The sequence below is a fragment of the Macaca nemestrina genome, chromosome 15 (genome assembly GCF_043159975.1).
Source record: "Macaca nemestrina isolate mMacNem1 chromosome 15, mMacNem.hap1, whole genome shotgun sequence".
Classification (NCBI taxonomy): Eukaryota; Metazoa; Chordata; class Mammalia; order Primates; family Cercopithecidae; genus Macaca; species Macaca nemestrina.
The window spans coordinates 37,665,637-37,685,800 of record NC_092139.1 but is presented as its reverse complement, the minus strand read 5'-3'; the positions used below and the strand labels follow the sequence as shown (position 1 = coordinate 37,685,800).

Here is a 20,164-nt window from a genome sequence, read left to right as displayed (position 1 = left end):
GCTGGGACCATAGACATGCACCACCATGCCAAGCTAATTTTTATATTTTTCGTAGAGACGGGGTTTTACCTGTCGTCCGGGCTGATCTTGAACGCCTGAGCTCAAGTGATCTGCCCACCTCTGCCTCCCCAAGTGCTGGGATTACAGGCATGAGTTACTGTGCCCGGCCCAATAGAATATTTTAAAGACTTGTTTAGGCCGGGCGCGGTGGCTCAAGCCTGTAATCCCAGCACTTTGGGAGGCCGAGACGGGCGGATCACGAGGTCAGGAGATCGAGACCATCCTGGCTAACACAGTGAAACCCCATCTCTACTAAAAATACAAAAACTTAGCCGGGCGAGGTGGCAGGCGCCTGTAGTCCCAGCTACTCGGGAGGCTGAGGCAGGAGAATGGCGTAAACCCGGGAGGCGGAGCTTGCAGTGAGCTGAGATCCGGCCACTGCACTCCAGCCTGGGTGACAGAGCGAGACTCCGTCTCAAAAAAAAAAAAAAAAAAAAGACTTGTTTAGCTGAAAAAAAGATTTTATAAGAATAGCCTTGAAAATATTAAAGAGGAAGAATAATGATGAAAATATTGCCCTAGCATATATGAATTAGTGGTATGCTAATTTATATGTAATGTATGTATGTAAAAATACAAAAAAATTAGTTGGGTGTGGTGGCACATGCCTGTAGTCCCAGCTACTGGGGAAGCTGAGGCAGGAGAATCAGTTGAACCCCGGAGGTGGAGGTTGCAGTGAGCTGAGATGGCGCCACTGCACTCTAGCCTGAAGACAGAGCAGGACTCTGTCTCAAAAAAAAAAAAAAAGTGACTGAAAAAGGTAGAACTTTAAGACAGTGGAGAAAGAATTTTATAAATGCTGTTGGAATAGTTGACTAAATTGGAAAAACCATTTTAGGTTTTTTTTCCATGCCATAAATTCAAGATGGATTAAACATTTAAATTTAAGGTACAAAACTACGCAAATGAAAGAGAATATAAGTGGGTATTTCTGTCATCTGATGTGGGGAAACCAAAGATAGAAATCGTAAAGCAGGGGCACAAACTCAGTGCCAACAGAAGCCAGGCAAGAAATTGAATCAGCCAAATACACTTGGTAGAAAGCAAAATCATGAATCCATCAATTTATTTTATTTTGTTTTTTTGATAGAGGTAGAAATATTTACATTGAGGAAAATAACAGCCTAAGCACAAATGGCAACCTGCATTTGGTCCAGAATTAGGAAGTGATAAGGAGTGGTAGAAATGGTGACAAATGGCGATTCTGTTGACATAGGGCCAGGCACACTTACACTGTAACCCATGAGCATTCAGCACCGCACACCCCCCCAACACACACACACACACACACACACACACACACACACACACACACACACTGCGCAACATGGCAGCCTGGGAGCAGAGGCCACTCAGCTCCAGGCTGTTTTTGCGGTGCAAGAATGGAGCCCAGGGTTATTAGATCTGACCTTTTTCTGTATAGAGCTGGAAATTGCTAATTTTATGTTAAATCTCCCAAATCTAAATTATCTTAATCTTTAAAACTTTGTATAGGCCAAAGTACTTTTTCAGGCCAGATTCAGTCCAGAGGCCTTGGGTTTATGAACTGTGCTGTAAAGTTGTGGTTTTAGTTTCCAGATTATGCTTACACCTTTAAATGAGTTGGGATGCTTTCCATCATTTTTTTCTATACTCTGGATCAGTTTACAGTAGTTCCCCCTTATTTTCAGTTTCGCTTTCTGCAGTTTCAGTTACCCATGGTCAACTGTAGTCTGAAAATATTAAATGGAAAATTCCCAAAACAATTTGTAAGTTTTAGATTGTTCACCATTCTAAATAGTGTAATGAAATCTCAAGCTGTTGTGCTCACTGCATCTCATCTAGGACGTGGATCATCCTGTGCCCAGTGTCTACATGCTGTGTACACTACCTGCCCATTAGGGTCTTGGTTATCAGTTCAAAAAAACATAGGGCTCAGTACTATCCAGGTTTTCAGGCATCCAGTGGGGGTCTCTGAACATATCCACCGTCGATAAGCAGGGACTACTGTACATAGCAGACTGCTTATCTATGCAAGTTTGGCGAGTTCTACCTTCATTGCCATTAGGGTCTGAAGCCTTTTTTGTGAAGATATTTCTATATTTTCAAGTTTTCTTCTTGAGCCAGTTTTGGTTATATTCCTATAAAGTCTATTCTAGATTTTAAAACTAGTACTCAAATTATCTCATGGATGTTTTTAAATCTCTGCATAAGAATATTTTTTATTGGCCGGGCGCGGTGGCTCAAGCCTGTAATCCCAGCACTTTGGGAGGCCGAGGCGGGTGGATCACGAGGTCAGGAGATCGAGACTATCCTGGCTAACATGGTGAAACCCCGTCTCTACTAAAAATACAAAAAACTAGCCGGGCGTGGTGGCGGGCGCCTGTAGTCTCAGCTACTTGGGAGGCTGAGGCGGGAGAATGGCGTGAACCCAGGAGGTGGAGCTTGCAGTGAGCCGAGATCACGCCACTGCACTCCAGCCTGGGAGACACAGCGAGACTCCGTCTCAAAAAAAAAAAAAAAAAAAAGAATATTTTTTATCTGTCTCATTCTTAGTGTTTTGGTTAGTTGATTTCAATTCCTTTCATTGTTTTGTTTTAATTCATACATTTTTGTTTGACCTTTATTAATTCCTTCTTCTGGCTTATTTTGTTTGATTTGTTCTTTTTCTACTTTCCAGAATTGAATTCTTGTGTCCATTTATTTTCATTATTATTTTTTAGATTGATAATACAATCAGTTACACTTCCACACCTACACAGTAGCCTGTAAGAATACTTTTCCCACGTTGAAGGTTATGGATTTTTCTCTCAGTATGAGACTTTTTTCCCACAATGTGATTAACTTTCAAATGGTCTGTGATTTGTTTTAGTTACTTACTAGACAGAAGTTATTTTATTTTATTTTATTTTTTTGAGGTGGAGTTTCACTCTTGTCACCTAGATTGGAGTGCAATGGCACAATCTCTGCTCACTGCAACCTCCGCTTCCTGGATTCAAGGGATTCTCCTGTCTCAGCCTCCTGAGTAGCTGGGATTACAGGCACCCACCACCACACCTGGCTAATTTTTGTATTTTTAGTAGAGACGGGGTTTCACCATGTTGGCCATGCTGGTCTCGAACTCCTGACCTCAGGTGATCTGCCCACCTTGGCCTCCCAAAGTGCTGCACTGAGATTACAGCTATGAGCCACCACACCCGGCCTAAAGTCATTTTAAAGATTATTTTTTAAATTTATAAGTAGTTTCCTTTTGTTTATCTTTTTATTGAGTTAATTTTACACATTGTAGTCACATATTGTGGCCTCTAAGAGCTCTGTTCTTTGGACTGTTCCTATGGCATAATAAATAATTTATCTAAATGTAGATGTTCCAGATTCATTTGAAAAGGTGTTTTCTTTGTTAAGACACAAAGTTATTTATACATACACACACACTCTATATAGATAAAATACAAAAATTAGCTGGGTGTGGTGGCGCACACCTGTAATCCCAGCTACTCAGGATGCTGAGGTTGCAGTGAGCCGAGATGGCACCACTGCACTCTAGCCTGGGCGAGAGAGTGAGACTCCATCTCAAAAAAAAAAAAAAAATCTAGTTTTATTCATTTCATAGTGTTTGGAATACAACAAAGTATTAACTACAGTTTCCCTATTGCACTATAAAATACTAGAACTTATTCTTTGTACCTGACTGTATTTTTGTACCCATTAACCGACTTCTCTTCATCCTAGAGTCTTTCTGGGGTTTTTGTGTGTGTGCCAAATGGTGGGAGCTAGAGCCTTTTTAAATAGGAGGATTTAAACCACTTATTTTTCTCATGATTGAGTTTTCATTTTGTTCCCACCGTTTTATTTTATATTTCTATCATTTGCTTTCTTATGACTCCCCTTCTTCCCCTTTTTACCCTATATTTTGCTGAAATTATCCAGATTTCTTTGCTGCTTTTTCCTCTCTGCTAGTTATGAAAATTACATGTACTATTTGTGGCTCCCTACATTTAAAAATACATATTTAGATTTATACTTCTGTAACAACTTTTTTAATTAAGTAGTTATAACTTTTCAAAATAAAACTATTAGCACAACTTAACTTTCTTCTCCCCATTCATCTTCCATGCTTTGCTGACATAATCTGAAGCCTTAGTCTAGATTACTGTGGGGGGTTTTAATTAGTGGAATGATTACATACCTATATAGAGAGAAAGAAGTGTACTTATGTGTCTAAAAATGTCTTTTTCCTTCTTTCTTTTTTTTTTTCTATACAAATGAAAGATAGTTTGGCTGGATATACAGTTCTAGCATCATAGTTCTTTTCCATCAGACCTGTATAGATGTTGCTCCATTGTATATTTTTTAATTAAAATTTTTATTTTGAGATAACTGTAGACTCACATACAGCTATAATAAACAGTACAGAAAGATCCTATGTACTCTTTTCACAATTTCCTGTAATGATAACATCTTGTAAAACTATAGTATAATATCATAACCAGGATATTAATTTTGATACAGTCAACATACAGAAGGTTTCCATCACATCAGGGATTTCTTATAGTACATCAAGATAAGTGTACTTATACAGTATGTAACCTTTTGGGATTGGCTTTTTTCATTCACCATAATTATCTGGAAAGTGATTCTGATTATTGCATCTATCCGTAGTTTGTTTCTTTTTATTGCTGAGTGGCATTTGATGATGTGCATACCCAAGTTTGTTTAATCATTCACCCATTGAATGATATTTGGGTTGTTTCTAATTTTAGACCATTACAGATAGAGCTGCCATGAACATTTGTGTTGAGGTTTGTATGTGAACATAGGTCTTCACTTTCCTGGAATAAATACCCAGGAGTGCAACTGCTGAGTTGTATGGCAGTTGCATGTTTAATTTTACAAGAAACTGATAAACTATTTTCCAGGGTGGCTATACCATATTATATTACCACCACCAAGATAAAATGCTCTAGTTTCTCTGCATTCTTGACAGCATTTGGTGGTGTTACAACTTTTTACTTTAGCCATTCTGATAGGTATAATTTAGTAATTTCTCATTGTGGCTTTACATTCTATTTCCCGAATAGCTAATGATTTTGAACATACGTTTGTGTACTTATTTACCATCTGTATATTCCTTTTGGTGAAATATCTCTTTTGCCCATTTTCTAATTGAATTGTTTCCTAGGGCTGCCTTAACAAAGTGCCATAAACTGGGTGGGTTAAAACAACAGAAAATCTATTGTCTCACAATTCTGGGGTTTAGAAGTCTGAAATCAAGATGTTGGTGGCTGGGCACAGTGGCTCACACCTGTGATCCCAACACTTTGGGAAGCCAAGGTAGGCAGATCACTTGAGTCTAGAAGTTCAAGACCAGCCTGACCAACATGGTGAAACCCCATCTCTACTAAAAATACAAAAATTAACAGAGCATAGTGGTGCGCTCCTGTAGTCCCAGCTACTAGGGAGGCTGAGGCAGGAGAATCACTTGCAAAAAATAAATAAATAAATAAATAAATAGCAAGGTTGTTCTGTCTGAGGGCTCTGAGAAAGGATTTGTTCATGCCTTTCTTCAAACTGCTGATGACAGCCAGCAATCCTTCAGTCTCTGCTTCTTATAATATCACACAGCATTCTCTCCTCCTATATCTCTGTGTCTCTTTTCCTCTTCTTATAAAGACACCAATCATATTGGATTATTCTAGTGTAACTTTAACTTCTTAATTACATCTTCAACACCCCTATTTTCAAATAAAGTCACATTCAAAGGTACTGGGAGTTACACCTTCACCATATCTTTTTGAGAACACAATTCAATCCATAATTGGTTGGTTTTTTACTATTGAGTTTTGTGTTTAGATATTAGCCCTTTGTCAGGTGTATGGTTTGCAAATATATTTTTCCTGGTCTTTTGCTTCTTTCTTCATCCTCTTGACAGAGTCTTTCAAGGCAAAAAAAATTTTCATTTCAATGAAGTCCAATGTATCCATTTTTCCTTTTATACTCTTTGCTTTTGGTGTCAAGTCTGGAACTTTTTGCCTAATCCTAGATTCCAAATATCTTCTCTTAGGTTTTTTGTAACTATATCATTGTTTTGCATTTTAAGTTTAAGTACAGGATCTATTTTGAGTTGTTTTTTGTGTGTGAGGTTAAGATCAAGATTCAGTTTTTTTTGCCTGTGGATGTCCCATTGTTCCAGCACTAATTGTTGAAAAGACTATATAGTCTCTCTATTGAGAAAGGATTGCACATTTCTCAAAAATCATTTGGGCTTATTTGTATAGGTCTATTTCTGGGTTCTTCATTTTGTTCCATTGACCCATGTGTCTGTCCTTTTGCCAAAACCAATCAGTGTCTTTATTAGGCTATGAGTCCTTATATTGAATAGACTGATTCCTCTCCCTTTAGTCTTCTTTTTTCAAAATTGCTTTAGCTATTTTATTTCCTTGTCTTTCTTTCTGTCTACATTTGTTAAACTTGTCTATGTCTACAAGAAAAATTGCTGGGATTTTGATAGGAATTATGTTAAACCTATATATCAATTTGGAGAGAATATCTTTCCTATGCTGAGTCTTCAGATCCATGAACACAGTATGTCTCTGCATTTATTTAGATCTTACTTGACTCCTTTAATCAGCGTTTTGTCATTTTTAGCATATAAGTCCTGTACATATCTAATGTCTTATTAAATTTAATTCCTTGTATTTTTTTTGAACAATGGTAAATGTCATTGTATTTATAATTTCAGTGTTCATATGTTCATTGCTAATTTATAAAAATACAGTTGATTTTTATATGTGTATCTGGTATCCTGCAACCTTGCTGAACTCATTTATTAGTTTTAGAAATTTTTTTGAAGATTCTTTGGGATTTTGTTGTTGTAGATGTTGATGTTGGCAAATAGGCGCAGTTTAATTTCTTCCTTTCTGATGTGTATGCCTTTTATTCCCTTTTCTACCTTATTGCACTGGCTAGAACTTCCAGCACTATGTTGAATAAGAGTGGTGAGAGCAGATATCCTGCCTTGTTCCCGGTCTTAGGGGGGTAAGTATTCAGTCTTTCACAAGAATAATATTAGCTGTACAGTTTTTGTTGTTATTGTTTGGTTGGTTTTTGCTGGTTTGTTTTTTGTAGATGGTTTTTAACATGTTGAAGAAGTTCTCTTCCATTTCTATTTCTGGGAGTTTTTTCATTTCTGTTTGCTGATGTTTGTGAAATGTGTTTTTTTTAAATCAGTTAATATGACCATGTGATTTTTCTTCTTTAGCCATTTAATATGGGTAGATTACTTTGAGGTTTTTTTTTTTGTTTGTTTTGTTTTGTTTTTTTTTTTTTTTTTTTTTTTTTTTAATATTAAGCCAGCCCTGAATCTCTTGAATAAACCTTACTTGGTCATGGTGTTGTAAAACTATTTACATATTGCCAAATTCTACTTGCTAATATTTTGTTAAGAATTTTTGTGTCTGTATTTGCCAGATACTGTCTTTATCTGGTTTTGATATCAAGATCACATTGGCTTCAAAAAATGCTTTGAGAAATGTTCCCTCCCATTCTCTGCAAAAGATTGTCAAGGATTTGTGCTCATTCTTACTTCAACCTTTGGTAGAATTCTCTGGTAAAAGCATCTTGGCCTGGAGCTTTCTTTTTTGTGAATTTTTAAATGACTGATTCAGTTTCTTTGATAGTTATAAAACTGTTCACATTATCTATCTTATATCGGGTGAGTTTTTGTAGTTTGTGTTTTTTGAGGAATTGGTCTGTTTTATTTATATTACTAAATTTATGTCTGTATATGTGTGTATACCCTTCTTATCCTTCTGATGTCTGCAGTGTCTATAGTGATCTCTCCTATTTAATTGTTGATATAGGTAATTTGTGTCTTCTCTCTCTCTTTTTTTTTTTTTTTTTGTCATTCTTCCTAGAGATTTGTCAGTGTTATTGATCATTTCAAAGAACAGACTCAGGTTTTTGTTTCATTGATTTTTCTCTGTTGTTTTCCTGTTTCTCAATTTAATTGGTTTCTGTTATTTACTATTTCTTTTTTCCTGATTAACTTGCCCTTTTTCTAGATTCTTGATGTAGGAGTTTAGATTATTGATTTGAGATTTTCTTATTTTCTTATGTGTGCATTTAGTGCTATGAATTACCCACTCAGCACTGCTTTACCTATGTCTCTCAAATTTTGATGTGTTGTATTTTCATTTTCTTTTTTTTTATTTTGAGACGGAGTTTTGTGCATGTCACCCAGGCTGGAGTGCCATGGCATGATCTCAGCTCACTGCAACCTCCACCTCCAGTGTTCAATCAATTCCTCTGCCTCAGCCTTCCAAGTAGCTGGGATTACAGGCACCTGCCACCACACCTAGCTAATTTTTGTGTTTTTAGTAGAGATGGGGTTTCACCATGTTGGCTAGGCTGGTCTCAAACTCCTGACCTCAGGTGAACCACCCGCCTCGACCTCCCAAAGTGCTGGGATTACAGGTGTAAGCCATTGTGCCGGCTCCCCGCCCCCCCCGCCTTTTTTTTTAACTGAGACGGAGTCTTGCTCTGTTGTCCAGGTTGGAGTACAGCAGTGCAATGTCGGCTCACTGCAATCTCCGCCACCAGGGTTCAAGCGATCCTCATGCCTCAGCCTCCTGAGTAACTGGAACTACAGGTGCGTGCCACCACGCCCGGCTAATTTTTTTGTATTTTTAGTAGAGATGGGGTTTCACCATGTTGGCCAGTCTGGTCTTTTTTTTTATTTTTTTGAGATGGAGTCTTGCTCTGTCGCCCAGGCTGGAGTGCAGTGGCCAAATCTCAGCTCACTGCAAGCTCCACCTCCTGGGTTTATGCCATTCTCCTGCCTCAGCCTCCCGAGCAGCTGGGACTACAGGCGCGCGCCACCTCGCCCGGCTAGTTTTTTGTATTTTTTAGTAGAGACGGGGTTTCACTGTGTTAACCAGGATGGTCTCGATCTCCTGACCTTGTGATCCGCCTGTCTCGGCCTCCCAAAGTGCTGGGATTACAGGCTTGAGCCACCGCGCCCGGCCTGGCCAGTCTGGTCTTGAACTCCTGACCTCAGGTGATCTGCCTGCCTCGGCCTCCCAAAATGCTGGGATTACAGGCGTGAGCCACCACACCCAGCCTGTATTTTCACTTTCAATCAATTCAGTGTATTTTTTAAAATTTCTTTTAAGACCTCTTTTTAACTTATAGATTAGTTAAAAGTGTGTTGATTAGTTTCTAAGTGTTTGAATATTTTCTTGCTACCTTTCTGTTATAAATGTCTAGTTTGATTCAACTATGTCCAGTTACACACTCTATATGACTTTGATTTTTGAAAGTTTGTTTGAGATTTGTTTTATGACTAGGGATGTGGTCTGTCCTGGTGTAGGTGCCATGGGTATTTGAAAATAATGTATATTTTGCTGTTGCTCGGTAGAGTGCTCTATAAATTTTGATTAGATCCTGTTGTCTAATTGTGTTTTTGAATTTTTCTTTATCCTTGCTGGTTTTCTAGTTGTTTCATCAGTTGTTGAGAGATGGTTTTGAAGTCTTTGAGTATAATTATAGATTTGTTTATATCTCCTTTCAGTTCAGTCAGTTTTTACTTCACAAGTTTTGCAGCTCTGTTGTTTTGTGCATGCACATTTAGGATTGCTATGTATTTTTCATGGGTTGACCATTTTATCATTATGTAATGTTTCTTTCTCTCTCTGGTAATTTTATTTGCTCTGAAGTCTGCTTTGATGTTTATATAGCCACTCCTGCTTTCTTTTGATTAATGCTTGCATTACATATCTTTTTCTGTCCTTTTCAATGTGCATGTATCATTATTTTTAAAGTGAGTTTCATGTAGACAGCATATTATTGGGTGATGTTTTTTAATTCATTCTGTCAATCTCTGTGTTTTAATTGGTGTATTTAAACCATTTATACTTAAGCTTGCCATTTTAAACTTTGTTTTCTGTTTGTTTTCATTGTTTTTTATTTCTGTTACTTGAATAATTTTTTGAAGTTCTTTTTGATTTTTTGTAGTGTTTCGAGTGTATGTCTTTGTATAGTTTTCTTACTGAATGCTGTAGGCATTATATTATATATGCAGTCTACTAGTATACTTTACCAGTTCAGGCTAGAAATCTTACCTCTTTTTATGTCCCTTTATCCTCCCTTATTTTTAATATGCTCATCTTAAATATTTCCTCTGAATACATTTAGAACCGGGTTGGAGAATTATAAGTTTTCTTCAACCATTGAATGTGATTTAGAATACTCAAGAGAAGAAAGTTTATGGTATTTACCCTTATATTTGTTTACCATGTTGTTTCTTCCTTCTTGATGTTCCAAGGTTCCTTTTCTTATTTCCTTTCTGTTAAGACAGCTTCCTTTAGTCACTCTTTAAGAGTAGATCTGCTAGCAACAAATTCCCTTTGTTTTCCTTCATGCAAGGCTGTCTTGATTTCCTGTTTCATTCCTGAAGGGTATTTTTGCTGGATGTAGGATTTTGGGTTGAAGGCTCTTTTCTTTCAGCACTTGAAAAATGTGTTCCTTCCTTTTGGCCTCCATTGTTTCTGATGAGAAATCTCTGCTTTCATATTATTTCCCCCAATGGTATCTCCTTAGTTGCTTTCAAGATTTTTATTATTCTTTTAACTCAATTACCTCTGCAAAGAAAAAAAAAGATTTTGTTGTTGTTGTTGTTAGTTTTCAGAAGTTTGACTATGATGTGTCTTGTTGTAGATTTCTTTGGGTTTATTCTCTTTGGAGTTTGTTCAGCTTCTTAAATCTGTACATTTATGTACAGATTCCTCAGCTTCCCGAGTAGCTGGGATTACAGGTGCCCACCACCATGCCTGGATAATTTTTGTATTTTTAGTAGAGACAGAGTTTCACCATGTTTGCCAGGCTGGTCTCAAACTCCTGACCTCAAGTGATCCACACACGTTGGCCTCCCAAAGTGCTGAGATTACAGGCATCAGCCACCGTGCCCAGCCCTGGTTCACTTATGCTTTCCCCTTTCTTCTCCGTTCTGCTGTTGGGCCCATCGCTTAGTTTTAGTTTTTTTATTTCAATTGTGTTTTTCAGTTCTATAATTTCTATTGTGTTCCTCTTTATATCTTCTGTTTCTTTGCTGAGATTTTCAGTGTTTTCACTTGTTTCAAGCATGTTCATAAATGCTTGCTTAAACATTTTGATGATGGCTGCTTTAAAATCTTCATCAGATAATTTTAACATTTTTGTCATTGGCATTAACATCTGTTAATTGTCATTTCTCATTTGATTTATGATCTTCCTAGTGTTGATATGATGAGTAATTTTTAGTTGGAACCTGGACATTTTGTGTATTATGTTATGAGACTCTGGATTTTATTTAAACCTTCTGTGTTAACTGGCTTCCTCTGACACCAGTGGGTGTCAGTGAAACGGTGGGTTGTAATGCTGCTTCATTAATGCCAGGTAAAGGTAGAAGTCCAGGTTCCCTACTCAGCCTCTATTGACATGGGTGGCAAGGACAGGGCAGGAATGGAGTTCCAGCTCTCAACTAGGCTTTCACTGATACCTCTTTGGCTGGGACAGGTAGGAGTGCTTGTTGCCAGTTGGTGGTGGTAAAATCCTGATTCTTCACTAGATCTCCTCTGTCATCACCCCAGTGAGGACACTTTGTTACTGCTGGATAGGGGTAGAAGTCAGGGTCCACATGTAGTCTCCACTGATATCACTGAGGTGGAGCCTCTTTTTCACCATGTTGGGTAAAAATTCCAGTTGGCCAACATGGTGAAACTCGGTCTCTACTAAAAATATAAAAATTAGCTGAGCGTGGGGGTGGGCGCCTGTAGTCCCAGCTACTCAGGAGGCTGAGGCAGGAGAATCGCTTGAACCCGGGAGGTGGAGGTTGCAGTGAGCCGAGATCACACCACTGCACTCCAGCCTGGCGACAGAGCAAGACTCCGTCTCAAACAAGCAAAAAGAAAACAAACAAACAACAACAACAAAAAAAATCCAGCTTCCTACTTGGCCTTTTCTAACACTATCCCAGCAAAATGGCTGGGGGCATCTTGTTACATCCTGGCAAGAGTGAAAATCTAGGCTCTGCCTTCAGCCTTTGCTGGCATGTCCGTAGGGGTGTGGCCATAGTTTTTTCTGGGTTGTTTAGCTGAAGTAGGGCAATTCTTGTTTAAAAGCTTTCAGTCTTGTTAGACTACTCCTTTTGTGATTCTTTGGCTAGAGAGAACAGGTTCATTGGGGCTTTTTTTTTTTTCTGTCTTCACCTGTTGGCATTCTGGTTTGCCAACTTTGCCAGCTCTAAGTCTGGGATACAGGAGACAAATACAAAGCCCAGAGAACTCATTACCATGCTATTCCTTGGGTCCCCAGGCCCCTAGTTAGTGTGCTACCTTCTGTCCAACTTAATGTCCATGTTTTTTAGTTATATTTAGCTGGATAAATAGGGAAATGCATGTGTATGCCATCTTTCTGGAGTCAGAAGTCTACCTGACTGTCTTTTAATGGAGATACAGACAGTGATTCCATTATCTTTTATTGTTGTATTTTAGTTAATAATGAAAACTAACATTTCTCAAGTACCCAGTATGTGCCCAGGTGCTGTTCTAAGTGCTTTTCGTGTGTGGAGTCATTTAATTCCTTTAAAACTTTATGAAATAGTTACTAGTATTATTCTGTCTTATCAGATGAGGAAACTGAGACAGAAAAGATAAGTAACAAGCCCCAAATTACTGGCAAATCCATGGTTAAACCCCTGGCTTTCTGACTCCATAAGCCCACTCTAATACTCATGGCCTAAGATAAATCTCAAATCTATATGCTTTCCATTATAACAACTTTTTTTTTTTTTTTGAAACTTGTCACAGGTTTTCTATCATAGAATTCAGAAATTTTACTAGGATCTGTCTAAATATAGGTCTTATTTTTAAAATAATTCTCTCTAGAACCCAGCATATCCATTAGATCAGAAAGCTTAGGTCTTTCTACTGATCAGTGACATGTTTTTAAAATTTTTAATCTTTCCTCACATCCACCCACTCAAAAAAAGATTTTGCAGAAGGTGTTTCATGTGGTCATAAAGATACTCAATAAAGAACAAAGAAGTTAGTTCCTTCTAATATGCCGAAAGCTTTCTTTTTTAGAGATAGTCTTACTTTGTCACCCAGGCTGGAGCATAGTGGCAGTATCATAGCTCGCTGTAACCTTGAATTCCTGGGCTCAAGTGATCCTCCCATCTTAGCCTCCAGAGTAACTAGTACTACAGGCATGTGCCACCATGCCCACCTAATTTTTTAATTTTTATTTTTATTTGTAGAGGTGGGGTCTCCCTATGTCTCCCAGGCTGGTCTCAAACCCCCGGCCTCGAGCAGTCCTCCCCCCTCAGCCTCCCAAAGTACTGGGGTTGCAGGCATATACCACTGCACCCAGGCCCCTTTCTGAGCAATTTTTTTTTCCTTTGAGATGGAGTCTCTCTGTGTCCCAGGCTGGAGTGCAATGGCGCCATCTCAGCTCACTGCAACCTCCGCCTCTGGGGTTGAACCTAATCTGCCTCAGTTTACTGAGAAGCTGGGATTACAGGCGCATGCCACCAGGCCTGGCTAATTTTTGTAATTTTAGTAGAGATAGGTTTCACCATGTTGGCCAGGCTGGTCTCAAACTCCTGACCTCGTGATCTACCCGCCTGGGCCTCCCAAAGTGCTGTGGTTACAGGCGTGAGCCACCACACGCAGCCACATGTTACATTTTGTATTCTTTCTTTTTTTTTTTTTTGTCGCCAGGCTGGAGTGCAGTGGCATGATCTTGGCTTACTGCAACCTCTGACTCCATGGTTCAAGGGATTCCCCTGCCTCAGCCTCCCGAGTAGCTAAGATTACAGGCATGCGTCACCACGCCCAGCTAATTTTTGTATTTTTATAGAGACAGGGTTTCACCATATTGGCTAGGATGGTCTTGATCTCCTGACCTCGTGATCTGCCCGCCTCAGCCTCCCAAAGTGCTGGGATTACAGGCGTGAGCCACCGTGCCTGGCACTTCTGAGAATTTTTGAAGCGAAACTAGAATACTGACTCCTGGGAAGATGATATGGTATTGTCCAGGGAATAGGAACTGATCTAAGAAAAATGTGGCTACCAAGCATGCTTTGAGGAATGCTACTGCAGCCCCATTTAGCTGTGGTGTATTGTGTTAAACTCAGGTCCTGTAGGCATCCAAATCTCAAGTAATCTGTCCCTCTTAGAACTTCTTTGTTCTAAGATTGCTGATAAAATACTCAAATCTTCTTGTCTTTTTTGTTTGTTTGTTTGGGTTTGGTTTTAATAAACTGACTGGGTGATTTGAAATTTAGGCTGAGGCTAGAGATTTCAAGAACTGAATTTACATAAGGGGAAAAAAAGGTTTTCACGTGAATGAAGTTGGAAATGCCAAGTAAGATACAACAGTGTGCTGTATGTTCTATTTCTCCTCTTTACTCCCACGAGGAGCAATTACTAAATAACTTACATGTGTAAGACTTCAATAGCAAAGAATGCATATTACTAAGATGATGAATATGTAGCCTTTTATAAATTAAAAGATTAATACTCCTGCTGAAAATACATTATGATGAAAATTTTGTAAAAACTAATGTATTACTAGATCAGGATTAACATCTTGGAATAATCTACCATCTACTTAAATTGTTGGTCCAACATATCAATTGTAGCAAAGCCATTTTATTTACTAAAACAAAGGGAGAAAAATTCCTAAAATATATGCTGCATCAACGTATCTTCTACCAGCCTAGATCCCTCTGGTAATTGGGGTTTATTAAAAGGCCCTGCTGGGTAGTGAGGACTCACAAAATTCTCAACATCCAGCCCCCAGCAGCACCAAGGCAGATGTCTCTTCCCTCTGATGACAGTGCTACCTCTACTGCTGTGTGTGTCTGAGTCTTTGTTCAGAATGCTACAAGAATTGTACCAATTTCGAGGACCTTGCAGAGCAACATTCCCACACCGCTGGCCTCACTCCTACCCAGCCTGTATTATTGGCTGCCTTTGGCCAGACAAGGTTTCTAGTTCCTGCATCTGGAGGCCAGGTTGGCAGGCCACCTGATAGAAAGCTTCTCAGTGAGTGCAGAAGAGCTCCCTGTGGAAGGGGTACTTGGTTTGGTGGAATCCTCTCCAGAGACATTATTTTTGTCAAGGCTTCTTTTATGTTATTTACTACTTTATTTATTTATTTATTTTGAGGCAGAGTCTTGCTCTGTCCCCCAGGCTGGAGTGCGATCTCGGCTCACTGCAAGCTCCGCTTCCCAGGTTCACGCCATTCTCCTGCCTCAGCCTCCCGAGCAGCTGCGACTACAGGCGCCCGCCACCACGGCTGGCTAATTTTTTTGTATTTTTAGTAGAGACGGGGTTTCACCGTGTTAGCCAGGATGGTCTGGATCTCCTGACCTCGTGACCCACCCGCCTCGGCCTCCCAAAGTGCTGGGATTACAGGCTTGAGCCACCACGCCCGGCCACTTTCTTTTCTTTTCTTTTCTTTTTTTTTTTTTTGAGGCAGAGCCTCATTCTTTTGTCCAGGCTGGAGTGCAATGGCGTGATCTCAGCTCACTGCAACTTCTGCCTCCCGGGTTCAAGCTGTTCTCATGTCTCAGCCTCCCAAGTAGCTGGGATTATCGGCGCCCGCCACCGCGCCAAGCTATTCTCATGTCTCAGCCTACCGAGTAGCTGGGATTACAGGCGCCTGCCACCGCGCCCGGCTAATTTTTGTATTTTTAGTAGAGACGGGATTTCTCCATGCTGGTCAGGTTGGTCTCGAACTCCTGACCTCAGGTGATCCGCCCGCATTGGCCTCCCAAACTGCTGGGATTACAGGCGTGAGCCACCACGCCTGGCCGTTATTTACTACTTTGATTTAATGTCATTCCCTTCCCCCCCCCCCCACACACACACACACTAAAGCCTTAATAGTTTTGTCCTCTTAGAGTTTTCAGACACTTCGTTATCTGCTATCTCATTTTATCCTTTCAGGAATTCCTTAAAGTTGATCGATAGGACAGTCATACCATTTGAAAGATGAGAAAATTGAAGTATAGATGAAGCTCTGACATTTAGACAGTGACATCCTGGGAGCAAGCATCCAGATTTGCTGACTGCAAACCTCTCTATCTTTCTACCATACCATTTTCTGTCACTTGCCTGTTTCCTCTCTCTTAGCTTGTCCAGTACAGATATTTAATCTCTTATTTTCTTTTTTTTTTTTTTTTTTTTTAAGATAGAGTCTCACTCTGTTGCCCAGGGTGGAGTGCAGTGGAGCAATCTTGGCTCACTACCACCTCCCTGGTTTGAGCGATTCCCCTGCATTAGCCCCCTGAGTAGCTGGGATTGCAAGTGCGTGCCACCACACCGGGTTAATTTTTGCATCTTTAGTAGAGGTGCATTTTTGCCATGTTGGCCAGGCTGGTCTCAAACTCCTGACCTCAGGTGATCCACCCGCCTCAGCCTCCCAAAGTGCTGGGATTACAGGTGTGAGCCACGGCACCTGGCCTAATCCCTTATTTTCTAAGGTGAGAGATATCTTACCAAGCCAGTCTTGTCTGGGGAGGCATATTTGTAAGGGATTAAAGGACAGTCTTGGCTATAACAAGGGTCATCAAGTGAGGCCCTGTCAGAAATACAAAAGTTAAGAGCTAAGTTTTGTGCCCTGTAATTTTCTAATAGCTCCACAGCGTATGTGCTATGTATATTTGGTAAAGCACTCCTTAACTACGTCCTTCCTTCCCTTTCTAAGAAGATCTGAATGTAGGAAAAAGGAAATTAAATATGTATTTGAGTAAAAGCACTTGCTCTAACTGAGCCAACCCAGAAAATGGCCAAAGGTTCAAAATTAAATATTACCCATTATTTATGTTTGGAAGCTCTCAGAGAAGAATTTACATGGGATGAAGTTGTTCTTTGCAGGTACTGACTTCCTGATATATGTTACTAGATACTAGAAACTAATAATAAGATTTAGGTTTCAGGTATAGCCAGTTAACATCTCAGTGGTGTCAACAGTATAAATACACTCTTCTGGGAACCTACAAGAAAACTAAAAATCTGTGAATACATTTTTAATTTACCATGCATAAATAAAAGTAGAAGTTTTCTTTGCTTGGTAGAGTTTTGTTTGGGTTTGGATTTGTTTTATTCATAATTATAATTCCATTATCAGTCTTTGGTCTTAATAAGCAGGCCTGGCAGGAGCTCTTTATTTTGTAAGGAATCAAAATGACAAACTACAGCTTATCACTTACAGGAGAGGCAACTTTTATCTGTGGAATTTTAACTGTAGTGATCAGTAAGTATTCTCAAACAAACTGACAGAAATAGTCCTTTTTTTAATGTTTAAACAACACTTACTGTTTCTGATTATAAAAGTAACACATGAGAAAGGCAGTGGAGCATATGGACTGAGAGTGCTGAGTTTGGAGTTGGAGAGGCTCTGGCTGTGTACATACTTGGTCAGTCATGGCCGTGGGACCAGAACTGTCTAAGCTTCAGTTTCCTTGTCTATATAAAATGGGGAGAAATTGGCTGGGCGCGGTGGCTCACACCTGTAATACCAGCACTTTGGGAGGCCAAGTGGGGACGATTGCTTGAGCCCACGAGTTCAAGACCAGCCTGGGCAACATGCTGAGACCCTATCTCTACAAAAAAATTTTTAAAAATTAGCTAGGTATGGTGGCACGTGCCTGTAGTCCTAGCTATTTGGGGGGCTGAAGCGGGAGAATCACTTGAGCCTGGGAGATTAAGGCTGCAGTGAACTGAGATCACACCATTGCACTCTAGCCTGGGGTGACAGAGTAAGACCGTGTCTCAAAAGAAAAAAAAAATTACTTTAAAATGTTTTCATGACCCTTTAATACTGTAACATATGACTATATAATTAATTATTATCTCCTTGTGAGATATCTCAGTTATTTCTAATATTTTAGCATTATAAATATTGCTACTTCAAGGGTTATTAGGTTAAAGGCTAAAGAGTTTGAAGAATCTTAAAACTTTTTTTCTTTTTGCACTTCTCTGAGGTTGAACATTTTCATGTTTATTAATTACTGGCATTATTTCAGTGAAATGCCTTTTAGTGAATAAATGCAACTTGCAAAGCTTTTATGTAGAATCTCCAGTCTCTGAAATAGTGCCAGGTACATAGTAGTAAATATTTGGCATGGTGAATGAATGAATGGCAAGAATATTAACACTTTGTCTACCATATTTGTTTCAGATGGGGTCATTGTGCTTCTGTACGTGCACAATGATAATGCTGTCTTTGTTCTTAGTCTTTACCTATTTTTTTTTCCATTCTTTTCTTGCCCCACAGTTCATCCATGAGCTCGGATTTCCCACATTACAACTTCAGGATGCCTAATATTGGATTCCAGAATCTGCCTCTCAACATATATATTGTGGTTTTTGGTACTGCTATATTTGTCTTCATCCTTAGTTTACTCTTCTGTTGCTACTTGATTAGGTAACCAATTTTCATTCTATGTTACTTCAAAATATGTTAAACAATCAATAATCAAGTTTCTATCCTCAGATTTTTTTTTTAAAATGAAGTATGAGAATTGGCAAAATTTTAAAAACTTAAGATGGCTTAATACTTTAATCTGTGCATTAGTAATCAGTAAAACACCTTTATATAATCTTCAATCTTACCTACTGATGAAATGTTTTACTCTGTAGGAGAAAATTGTCCTTATTCATTTTTCTGCCTTTCTGCCTTTTTACCAAATACACATATGTCATTGTCTATCTCCAAGATTTAACTACTCTCACAGAGATTTCAAAATTGCTTTTCAAGAAGGTATGGCCTCCTTGTTAGCTAAAGTCCCGACTTTAGGTGATCCGCTCACCTGGGCCTCCCAAAGTGCTAGGATTACAGGCACGAGCCACTGAGCCCGGCCTCCCCTACTTTTCTGATACCTAAAGTCGGGAGTTCTCGACCAGCCTGGCCAACATGGTGGAACCTCGTATCTACCAAAAATACAAAAATTAGCTGGGCATGGTGGCTCATGCCTGTAATCCCAGCTGCCTAGGAGGCTGAGGCAGGAAAATCACCAGAACCCAGAAGGCGGAGGTTGCAATGAACCAAGATCGTGCCATTGTACTCCAGCCTGGGTGACAGAGCAAGACTCCGTCTCAAAAAATAAAATAATAAAGAAACATAAAGGATGCTCCTTATATCTCATAGATATGTTGACTGCTTATGACTTTTATTTCTTCCTCAAATTAATTAAATACTTGAGACAAATATAATTGTAATCTACAGAAAAAACCTTTACAAAACCTGTTTATTTCCAGAAATTCCTTTTTCTAACATTTCTATTAAACTATTACTTAAATAATTAGATCAGCCAGGTGCGGTGACTCACGTCCAAAATCCCAACACTGGGAGGCTGAGGTGGGTGGATCACCTGAGGTCGGGAGTTTGAGACCAGCCTGGCCAACATGGTGAAATCTTGTCTCTACTAAAAATACAAAAATTAGCTAGGTGTGGTGGTGGGCACCTGTAATCCCAGCTACTTGGCAGGAGAATCCCTTGAACCTGGGAGGGAGAGATTGCAGTGAGCCAAGATCATGCCATTGCAGTCCAACCTGGACAACAAGAACAAAACTCCATCTCAAAAAAAAAAAAAAAAAAAAAGTTTGATCACAGTGTTCTAGGACAATGGGATATAAATATCATCCAAAAATGTAATTAAGAGTAAAAAGCTTAGCACTGTGTAAAGTAACCGTTAACTGAAGAAGTCCCAAAAAAAGTACTGCCACTTTTAAGTTCTAGACTTGGGGTATTTGTAATTGTAAACACCGAAGCATTTGTGTTTGTCTATTACAACACCTTCCTTAGTGGAAAGAAAAAAAAAATATGAGGTACATACATGTAAATACTTGCTGCAGCATTTAATATATTTTTGTGTTACACTTTTTTTTGCATCGTAAACACATTTATTATTACCGATGGACAATGAGTTCTTTATTATTATTATTATTTTTTGAGATGTTTCTCACTCTGTTACCTAGGTTGGAGTGCAGTGGCACAGTCTCTGCTCACTACAGCTTTCCTCTCAGGCTCAAGCGATCCTCCCACCTCAGCATCCCAAGTAGCTGAGACTACAGGC

At 39.3% G+C, this 20,164-nt stretch overlaps 1 protein-coding gene across 4 annotated transcripts in view; it reads left to right on the top strand.

The window, feature by feature from the left end:
- LOC105481574 (ring finger protein 24) overlaps window positions 1-20,164 on the top strand; it is a 91,850-nt gene that overhangs the window by 36,783 nt on the left and 34,903 nt on the right. For 3 of the 4 annotated variants that reach the window (XM_011741233.3, XM_011741234.3, XM_011741235.3), the window contains exon 2: window positions 18,364-18,513. In XM_011741233.3, the coding sequence (XP_011739535.1) occupies window positions 18,371-18,513 (143 nt within the window). In that variant the 5' untranslated portion in view covers window positions 18,364-18,370. Of the gene's footprint in view, window positions 1-7,008; window positions 7,078-18,363; window positions 18,514-20,164 lie in introns of all 4 variants that reach the window. The other variant, XM_011741232.3, reaches the window with a different exon arrangement.